At 30.0% G+C, this 11,621-nt stretch overlaps 1 protein-coding gene across 1 annotated transcript; it reads right to left on the reverse strand.

Moving 5' to 3' along the window:
- Positions 1-1,478: 1,478 nt before the first annotated feature.
- LOC114285215 (uncharacterized) lies at positions 1,479-3,892 on the reverse strand. The gene is made up of 4 exons (XM_028228242.2): positions 3,792-3,892; positions 2,528-2,708; positions 2,152-2,380; positions 1,479-2,068 (listed from the first exon to the last, which is right to left on the reverse strand). Exons 1-4 carry the CDS (start codon positions 3,890-3,892, stop codon positions 1,479-1,481), a joined length of 1,101 nt encoding a protein of 366 aa, XP_028084043.2.
- Positions 3,893-11,621: the final 7,729 nt, after the last annotated feature.

The following is an 11,621-nucleotide window of genomic DNA, read 5'->3' on the forward strand; positions in this document are numbered from 1 at the left end:
TCGAAATGAGAATTCTCTTATAAATCAATGGTCAACCGTTCAGCTTGCCATGAATAAGTTTACAATTATTATTATTTGTAAATGAGGATGACAATCGATGGCATAAATGAGGATGACAAGGTATTGAACATTGTACATTTACAATTATTATTATTTGTGAAGTTGCTAAATATTATTTATTTATTTAATTTTTAGATTTGCAAGCGAAAATTATGTAAAAGGAACTCAAGAAATCTACATTCCAATTCGAACACTATTGAATTATGTTAAGGGAACAACCAAAATGGGTGGTAGAGTCTAAGAAGAAAAAGCAACCAAAAAGACCAAGAACAGGGACAACCTCTTCTCCTTGTACTCCGGATTCGATAAATCTAGGGGAAGACCATGTCTCACCTAATGCTTTTGTAGACTTGGAGAGACCAACCAGTAGGAAGGCTGAAAATGAGCGATTGAATAAACGAAAGAACAAAGAAAATGTACATTCGAGTATTACAAAGACTTTGGAGGACATCAAGGAAGACAAAAAGAAAATGATTGACAAGAAAATTGAAATGATTGACAAAGTATACGTTCAAAAACAAGTGGAGCTTCGTATCATGCAAGAAAATCATGAGGTGGAACTTGAAAAGCATGAAATGGAACTTTTCAAAGAGGACGAAAGAGTTATTTTGATGAATCTCAGTGGCTTGCCGGAAATCCAACAAGAATTTTATCGTTCTCGACAGATGGAAATCATTAAGAAAAGAAGAATGAATTAGTATTCATTCTCTCTTTGCTCCTTATGATATTTTGGCTTTTGTCTAGTAGGCTAGAAAACTGATATATGATATTTTGGTTCTGCTAGTATTTTGGTTCTGCTTATGTCTAGTATTGTTTTTGGTTTTGCTTTTGTCTAGGATAGATGTTGAACTCAACAATGTTTTGGTACACAATGTTAGTTGTGTAATCTGATGCTGTTTGTGCTGTGTTGTTTTGTTGCTCTTTGTGCTGTGTTGCTACCATTTTGGGGTTATTTTTTAATTTGTTTTTGCTGGTGTTTTTGGGCTATTTTGCTAGTGTTTTTGGGCTGTTTTTGCTGCTATTTTTGTATTGTTTTGCTACTATTTTGCTGGTATTTTGTGCTGTTTTTGTTGCTATTTTACTGGTTGTGTAACCATTTTTTTCCCTTTCTTTAATCTCCTTTGAGGAGTTTGACTGAGGTTCTTCTACCTATTTTTTATCAATTGCCAAGGTTAAAACATTAACACCATATTTCCAAACATCATATGTGCTGTTTTTTCTCTGCATTGCTAATTATTTATATATATATATATATATGAAGGCATATAATTAAAATGAAAACCATATAATTAGAAGGCATATAGAATTATAAAATTACACATAAATCAAAAGCATATATCGATTACACTCAAAACTAATAACATACTACATAAAATGAAACTTCAAATTCAAAGCTTTTACGACTCGCTGTGTAATTGTCACAAGTGTTCGATAAGGTCCAATTGGAGATAAGAATGTGTTTGCATGTCTATAATGTTATGATGACATTGAATGAATTCCATAAGTTCAGTAGTTCTTTCCCGTAACACCGTTACATGGGGACTGTCATCGATTTGATCATAATTGAAGTCTTTTACTCCATTGTCATCCCGCTCATTCTCAATGATCATATTATGTAGAATTATGCATGCTTTCATAATATATTTAAGCATTTTAGTATCCCAAAAACGTGTCGGTCGACGCACAATTGCAAATCGTGCTTGAAGCACTCCAAATGCACGCTCTACATCCTTTCTTGTCGCCTGTTGAGTTGCAACAAAAAGTTTTTTCTTATTTCTTTGAGGAGAAAGAATTGTTTTCACAAATGTTGACCATTGTGGATATATACCATCGACGAGATAGTATCCCATTGTATATTCATTACCGTTGATGGTGTAATTGACTATAGAAGCACGCCCTTGAGCAAGTTCGGTAAATACAAAAGACCTTTGTAGCACGTTGATATCATTATGAGACCCAAGTAATCCAAAAAACGCATGCCAAATCCAAAGATCATATGATGCAACAACTTTCAAAATAATTGTTAGTTAATGTGTCCAGTATACATACCTTTCAACGCAGTTGGACAATTTTTTCATTTCCAATGCATACAATCAATTCTCCCCAGCATCCCAGGAAATCCATGACTTTCACCAACCGCTAGCAATTTAGCGATGTTATTGCTGTTTGGTGACCTCAAATACTCATTAGAAAAAATATCAATAACTGCTTTAACAAAATATTTTAAGCTTTTTATCACAGTGCTTTCTCTGATTCTCACATATTCGTCCATAAAATCAGCGGCTACTCCATAAGCAAGCATCCTAAGTACAACAGTTATCTATTGAAGAGAAGACAAACCAAGCTTTCCAACACAATTTCTTTTTTGGAGAAAGTATGGATCGTGCGCTTCTACTACAGCTTGAATTCAAAAAAAAAGTGAACGCTTCATCCGAAACCGTCTTTGAAATAGCTCAGGAGGATATACAAGCGATTTAGTAAAATAGTCAAGAAAAAGCCTTTCATGACCTTGAATATGGTCACGATGAATGACTTTACGACCTCGAACAGAACCACAACATGAGCTTGATCCTATCTCACTATCTAGTAGTTCTTCATCCATAGTAACAGCTTTGAGCATCTCCAAATCATCATCAGATTCAGAGAAGCTAGAGTCATTTACAAGCATATCATAAAGAGAATTGGAAGCCATAAAGAAAAATATGGAAGTTTGGATGAAGTAGAAATTTGAGTTGAGGGTAAGAACAAATGAGAGGGGAATGTCTTATTTATAATTGAAAAGTAAAAAAATATGACTGTTGTAAAAATATGACTATTGGAAAAATATGACCGTTGCAAAAATATGACCGTTAGAAAAATACGGCCGTTATAAAAATATGACCGTTACAAATTTATGACCGTTGAAAAAATATGACCGTTTGAAAAATACAACAGTAGAAAAATGTAACTTTCACAAAAATATAATTATATTTAAAAGAATGAAAAAAATAATAATTTGAAAGAAGCTAATTTTTTTTTTTAAGATAGAAAAGAAAGTAGTTAAAGTATAAGAATATTTTAATAGAAGGTAGCTAAAGGAGATAATCTTTTTGGAATGTATATTAAAAAAATGACTAACTAAAATAATAAAGTGAAATTTTGAATAGCTATTTTAAATATTCTCGCTAGAGATGGGCACTCCAGCTTCAACCTAGCTACGGCTGCCAAAAGTAAGGAATTTTTTATTTTTCTTTACAGTAAGTTAGTGGGTTGAGGCAACATTTTGTCTGGGCAGGCTCAATTTTTGGGCCCATACTTAACATAGACAAAGTTTTTAAATTCTTTCCTTCTCAAGTTTAGCAATACATATGGGCTTTCACACCATGGTGGAGAAGCCCAGGGAAGGGATGGGATGGGTTTGGTTGGTTTGGGAAAGCTTCAAATTTCTTTCCGTAGTCACTATTGAATTGCATGGATTTCATATCTTATAGCACTATTAAGGATTAATATCTTTAAACCACAGCTATCATGTCTTTTCTTATTAGCTTTGTACTCTGTCAATTTTCTATATTCTTCCCCTTGCATTGTTTGAAGGAAAAACTGAAAAAAAATAAAAAATAAAAAATAAAACAATTGGGAATCAAAACTAAGAATGCTACTATCTACACATATCTTATTTCTTTGAACCCCCACCCACCTAAATGTGTGTACTCATTTTTCTCTTTGAAGCTCCACCTTAATTCCAATCATACCTATCCTGACCCCAAACTTTTCTTTGGCAAATCTTCCTATCGTCGAAGCCCTCACTATCAGTAGTCCCACCACTGCCGCTTCCATAACCACCCAAACCCATTTACATACTACATTGTACAGTCAAGCTTTACAGCTCTACAATGGAGCCAAATTACAGATCTATTGGTAATTCATCACTCTGTTTTTGGTATTGTTTTCAGGTAGAGCGTGTGGATATGGTAATCTCCACAGCCAAGACAATGGCGCCAACACAATGGCGCTAAGCACCACGCTCTTTAACAACAGCCCGAGTTGCGGTGCTTGCTTCAAAATCAAGTGCGCCAACGACCTTTAACAACAGCCCATTGATTCTCGTCACTGCCCACCAAATTACGCTCACCCAAACTACAATGGCGGGTGGTGCAACCCTCCCCGACCCCATTTTGACCTCACCACGCCGAAATTGTTCTGGTTGCTTTTTGCTGATAACTCTCTGTCTCTCATGCTCTCTTTTGCTGAGTCTTTGTTTGTTTGGGCCTCACGGTCATGCATGCTCTGTTAGTGATGGGTTATGGGTCTGAAAACTCTAGGTTTAGGGTTAAAATAGGTATCGACGATGGAGGTGACAAGAAGGTGAACGGAGGACGGCTGGCCATAAGAGATGAAGAAGATTGTCAGAGGTGATGGAGATGGCTGGTGGAATTAGGGTTAGGGTTTGGAACACTAGGTTTGAAGGTTAGTGATAAGGGTAGAAATGAAAATTTATATTTGAACAAAACTAGAATTTAAAAATAATAATAATAATAATAATAATAAAAGAGTGGGGGAGCAAGAGAAATAAGGAAGGTGTAAATTTAGCACCTTTCCAAAACTAATTGTAGTGTACATGTCAGAATTTTTTATTTAATAAAATTAATTAAAAAAATAAAATATTAACTTGTTTTTTATATAATAATAAAATTACTTTAATTATTAATTAAAATATATTTTTGGCATTACTAAAATTTGTAAATTAATTTAATAATTTATTAATAAAATGTGTCACTTGTTATGAAATTAAAAATTTTAAGGAGTGAGATTTAATTTTTTCTATCACATGAGAGAATTCGTATTTTAAATAAATTTAAAAAAATATATTTATAATTGATCCTTTGAAATTTAAAAAAATAAACTTCATACAATATAAACTATCTGAATCAAATTGAGACGATACAAATTATACTCACAAGTATAATTTTTCCTTAATTACATGTTGTCAATCCTTTTATTTTTTTGTGTTTATTTCAATAATGTGACATTATGGTGGATTGCTGTGATTGTAGTGTACTACTTTTCCCGATGCTATCAAGGACCCAATTGCATTTATTTTTCCAAAATAAAAGATAAAAGTTAATGCCCTTTTAAAAATTAAAAAAAAAAAAGTTAAAGAATGAGTTGAAGAGCCCCTGTTAAACTAGGATGAAAAAACTTCCCATATTTTAATAAGGTAAATTACAAATATATTTTCTAAGGTTTATTTAAAATTATCTCATATAATTTTAAAAATTACATCATGACTTTTAAAGTTTTTAATTTCATAATAAATAGTTTATTTTATTAATAAATTATTAAGTTAATTAACAGTTTTTAATGATGTTAGAAATTTATTTCAATTAATAATTCATATAATTTTATTATTATAGAGGAGAGCAGTTATGAATTTTATTTTTTCAATAAAAAATTCTAAAAAGGGAATATTTATAATTTTTAAACTATAACAGACAATCCGTATTTTAAACAAATATCAAAAAATGTATTTATAATTTTGCCTTTTTAATAAAAATATATTCACCTCAATCCCATTTTATCCCTTAATCTTTTAATTGTTCCACTCAATTTTAAATTTCACGTCAAATTATAATTGAACACATGTGGATAATAACTAATGGAAAACAGTTACATAATAGTATAAAGGAAAATGATTGGTGGCCCTAAAAAAGTTGCCCCTAATATCCCTAATTTTCAATTTTGGAAACTGTTTTCTTTTTTTCTTTCTTTTTTCCTTTTTTTTTTTTTTACCTAAAATGGAATTTCGGGGCATTCGAGCCCCGAAATTACGGGCCCTCAAGCAGCACCGTAGTATAAATTACATTTCACACCCTTATTTTTTTAATTAAAATTTTATTTTAGTCCTTAGCACCTTTCTGTTACCAATATCTCATTTTAAACTCATCATAAGTTTCGAAACAGTGTTATAAAATTAAAAAATTATAGACTATTCTCGAAGTACCACGTATCCGTACTCCTAACCAATTATAATTTATTCTGTCATTTCATGTTCTTCAATTATCCAAAACAATATCACACATACCCACTTTTTCTACCAATCATAATACTATAAAATACGATATGTCTATACTCCAGGATTATTTATTAATTACCAAAAAAAAAAAAATTGGCCCCAATACTCATTTGACTTGAAACCTAGGGATTAACTATACAATTAAAAGATCAGATATTAAATAAATTTGGGTTTAAAATATGAAGCAAATTGAAATTTGCCCACCGAATTTAACAGCAAATATAGCCTACACTTTTTTTTTTTGAATAGAAAAGAAGGATATTCTGAGATGTCATCACTGCATCCGTGGGCCTAGGCCCTGGGATAACCGGTTGCGAGCTTGATTTAACCCAATTCAAAGGAAGAGATCCACCACCGAGGCACCCATGGAGCTCAACTACTCGCCACAGATGAACCCAGGTTTCGATCGAAGTATAGAGCGAGATTTTTGTATAGAACCATTGGAATTACCTAGTATTTTGCTCTCCCAAGAGTCAAACTTGGGTCACACCTGTGGAGAAATGTGCCTTCTCCACTAGACCGCCACCCCCGGTGGTACCCACGCTCTCAATACCAATTTTGTGGTTACCATTAGGTCACAAGTTACACTCTGTTTGGATTGTAATGTGAAAAAATAAAAAAAAAATAAAAAAAATAATTGTAATTTCTCATCTAACTAAGAAAATAAAAGATATTATTATATTTTCACTAAGGAAATGATACAATATGCACTTGCTTTCTTTTTGTCTCAAATTTTAATTGAGGAGAAACCATTTTTCTTCCTTTTGATTTCAAGGCATATTTGGTATTATAAATATTTTACAATTAATTAATTTTGTTTTCACCAAATCTCATCATGAGAAATAATAAGCTCAGTAAGCTAGTTTCTTTTTTTCTCAATCAATTTATAAATTAAACATGATAAAAGAATTTCTCATTATTTCTCGCCAAATTATCCATCTGCATTTTTTATTGCTTGTTTTGTTTTTTTTGTGATATGCAACAATCCTAATCAGTATGTCAAAAGTCGTGATTTTTATGTCACTGTTTATATGAACAATTATTATTAGCTCTCTTATTCAAAATTTTTAATTAATTAACAAAAATAAATAACATATTATCATATACTTGCTGATATTTGGGAAGTGGGTTGTTTTTTGGTTTTTTGATTATTTTAATTTGGGACTAAAAAGTTTTATTTGGGAAGGATTTTTTGGTTATTTTGACTTTTTGTGAGAGAATGAATATAATAATTATAAGTTGGATGTGATATTTTGTCTTATTAGACTAAAATAGCCTATTTGTCTTATATTGCTATTTCAGCCTAAACCTTCCTTTCCAAACGAATGCAAAATAATGGAAATTTTTTATTTTTAGATAAAATTCATATAACAAACATGATTAGAATGATATGACATTACCATTATTATAAGGGTAATGTTTAAGTGTGCAACCCCCTTAAGGTTGCACACCATATGCAATGTGTAAATACAAAAAATGTCGTATAACCCAATACATAGAAGGTGTAAATGCAAGGTCGTAAATGCCTTGCATACCATATGCAAGGCACACTTAAGAAAAGTCCTTATTTATAAACATATCAATCTCTAATGGTGTTTTGTTTTAAAGTGAAAGATTTATAATAAACCACATTATTATGTATAAAAATTATATATGAACTTTTTGTTTGTAATAAGTATCCCTAAGGCCCTATTTGTTTGGAGAGTTAGAGGGGGATTGGGGTTGGTAGTAAGGTATAACTCACTAATATTGCGTTTGTTTTGAGAGATGGGGAGGGGATTGATAGTGAGCTCTGGATTCGGATGGACCTCTCCAAGGGGATTCAAATGAGCCTCCAAAGTATTAGAAAAAGAGTTCACCGGACTAGAAATTTTTTATTTTTATTTTATTTTTTACATGTTGGGCATTTTTTTTGAACATTAACATTTAATTTTTTTGTATTTTTTGTTAAGTAAAAATCATTATTTTATTTGTTTTATTTTTTTCTGAAAATTTTTTATTTATTTTAAATTTTTTACATATTAGGCATTTTTTTTTAAACATTAATGTTTAATGTTTTTGTATTTTTTTATTTGTTTTACTGTTTTATAGTTTTATATTTATTTTATATAAAAATAATTTAACAATTCCTACACTAACAACTATCATCAAAATAAATACAATTTTACTTAATCCCTTCACTATTAATACTTTTACTATTAACCCCCTTCATTCTATCTTTGAAAACAAACTGAGCATAACATACAAGTAAAAGACACAATATATGTATATATATATATATATATATAAAATACTTTTTTTACGAAACTTAATAGACTTTTTACTAAAATCAATACATTATTTAATATTTTCATGTAATTTTAAGACAATTTTACATATTTTTCAACATTAAACAATATTAATAAAACATTGGTCAGCAATTGCTTAAAATGATAAAGTGGATATATAACCCTCATGAAGAAGTTATAGTTAATTTGACCAAGCAGCAGGCTGCAGGGTGGTGAGTGATGGAGCACCGTTCGCTGCCACCGGAGACGCCGGCATATAAGCAGGCGCCTCCGCCTATGCATCCCACACACATACAGAGAGAGAGAGAGAGAGAGAGAGAGAGAGAGAGACACGTGAAAACAATCAATGTTGAGAGAGCTGTACTAGTACCTGTATTATTATGCATGTGCATGTGTAATTGTTACTATTGTTCATGCACGCAAAGGACTCTGTGTCCCCATTTAATGCTCTCCTCCAGCTTTGCTTTTCTTGTTTGGAACCAGCTCTATGATTTGAAGTTACGCTTACCATGCCAAGTGGAACAAGTTTTCATCCCACAAATGTACCGACAACCATGTCATATCAATCATGTTATAAACACACACACACACACAATGAAATACAAATTTGAGATATTTTTTAAATTTATTGTATATAGATTTACTTCCATGTCATGGCATTGGTCAAATTGTGAGTGCCTCTTGAAATCGACTTGAATTGTGTTTGTTATTTGTTGGCCACTCGCAGATGGCGAAGCCCAAATATTTGTATTTGAGTTACTTTTAAATTTTTGGGTAAAATTTATTTTATTTTCTTGTGATATGTCTTAATAATACTTTATCTCTCTGATTGGGGTGATTGTTGTGTTGGGCACAATACTAATTGTTGTGTGCTTTATAGGGCCCGTTTTAGGTTCTGTTTTGATAATTTGAATTATTAATTTTTAAAAAAATATCGAGTAGAATATATTTGTAAAAAATTAAATTAATTGGACATCAATAACGCTTTCATTAAATCATATTTGTACATAAAAAAATGAATCGTAAATATGATTGTAAGTGTAAAACTGAAAACAAATATGATTTAATAAAGGTGTTATTGATATCTGATCAACTTAATTTTTTACATGTATATGCTAATTGATATATATATATATATATATATATATATTTTAAAATGAACGATTCAAATAATCAAAATAAGACTCAAAATAGGACCCATGAAGAGCACAACATTGACCCCATATCCCTTCTCATAATGACTTCTGTTAATATGTGCTCTAGGCGTGTATTAAGAAAGCATTAAATAATTACATTTACTCTTATTTGTATAGAAAACAACATAACATTAAAAATTAGCTTTATTAAAGATTTTTTATATTTATAATGAGACTAAAATACCCTTTTTGCTTTGCACTATTCTCCTCCTTTATTTTTGATTGAATTTTTTAATATGCTTTTCTAAAAAAATTATAATTTAGTTCGATGAAAAATAAAATTTTAAAAATCAAACACTTATTTTCATATGATTTTTTTTGGAACATAAAATAATATTTAAAAATTGAAATATATATATTTAGTTTTGTCAAGGAAATTTATGAATTTTTAAAAATAAATTTTAAATACAAATTCTAATAAACAAAGGGTAGTTATGTCTATATCCATAAAAAAATAACTCCTCAAAGATATCATAATTATTTTTTTATTATACCCTTACATTTTCCATGTAAGTGTAGGAAGTTGAAATTCATTTATTATTTTCTTAACATGTGCCCTTAGGGAGATGTTAACAAGACCCTTTAATAATAGTCACATACCTCTTATGTGATTTTAGACTAAAATGTTAATAGTTACATTTTCTATCTAAACTAATGAAAAGTATATCTTACATGCTTATTTTGATAGTGAGGAAGGAAAATAAATTAGTCAAAATTAAATTTTAATGTAATAAAATAAAATTAGCCTTGTTTTTCCTTTTTTATTTTTTACCTACCTTAAAGTCCTGACCCAAACTCACCCCTTCTCACCACACAGTGTATATACATAATTATGTAAACACTATAATTTATTATCATAAAATTAACTTAATCTAATTTTAAATTTTAAATTTTAACCCAATTTCTTAGAAAAATTTATCCATAAATTTCATCTTGTGGAATGGTGATCCATTTAGTTCTAAAAAAATTTTATAGACCAATTAGTCTTATTAATTTTGGAAATGTGGATTTAATATAATTTTTAAAAATTTATACCCTTATTTCTATTACGTTTCCTTATTTTTGTCTTTTGTATTGGAAAAGTAAGGTACACAACTTATCATTTTATGGAATTCAATTGAGTGAATCTAGTGGCACAAAGGCCTTGCACACCAAAAAAAAATAATAATAATAATAATAATAAACAAATAAAAAATGTCACATTGTACAAGTCCACATTATTTCACACTAAACATGCTATTTAAAAAAAATGTAACCCACATTGATTTCCATTGAGTATAAAATCTTCTGATATGAAAATCTTTTTGGGGTGGAGTGTAGGTATTCAAATTTGCAGTGGATTATGATATGAGAATCTTTTTTATTTAAAATGATTTGAAATGTCAAATTCTTCAAATATTTCAAAAAGAGTGCAAAAACCCCTTTGTAAGACTTGGGCAAATTTATAGTTCAAATTGTGGGGATTTGAGTTATTTATTAGTGGAATTCAATTGAGTGAATCTAATGACACAAATGGCTTGCATACCCAAAAAAAAAAAAATCAATATCGCACTATACAAGTCCACACTATTTCACATTCAACATGCTATCAAAAAACAAAAAAATATGTAACATTGTGTACGTCCACATTAATTTTCATTGAGTATAAAATCTTATGATATAGAAATCTTTTTGGGGTGTGGTGTTGGTATACATATTTGAAGTGGATTCGAATATGAGAATTTTTTTATTTGGAATGGTTTGAAATGTGAGATTTTTCAAACATTTTTATAAAATGTACAAAAACCCCTTAATAAGGTTTGGACAAATTTGTAATTTCCAACAGTGGAGATTTCAATCATTTATAGGTATTAACTAGCATCAACAAGTGCAACCTATAGAATTATACTGTCATTTCCATAGAAATGGAACTACTGGGTTCATTAGATTATTTGGAAGACTAATTGGTTATTAAGATATGAAAATGGAATTTATTGGTGCTTTTCCCAATTTCTCATTTATTAATAACATTTTAAAATAAACATA

Source organism: Camellia sinensis, chromosome 8, assembly GCF_055761805.1.
Source record: "Camellia sinensis isolate YWXY chromosome 8, ASM5576180v1, whole genome shotgun sequence".
Classification (NCBI taxonomy): Eukaryota; Viridiplantae; Streptophyta; class Magnoliopsida; order Ericales; family Theaceae; genus Camellia; species Camellia sinensis.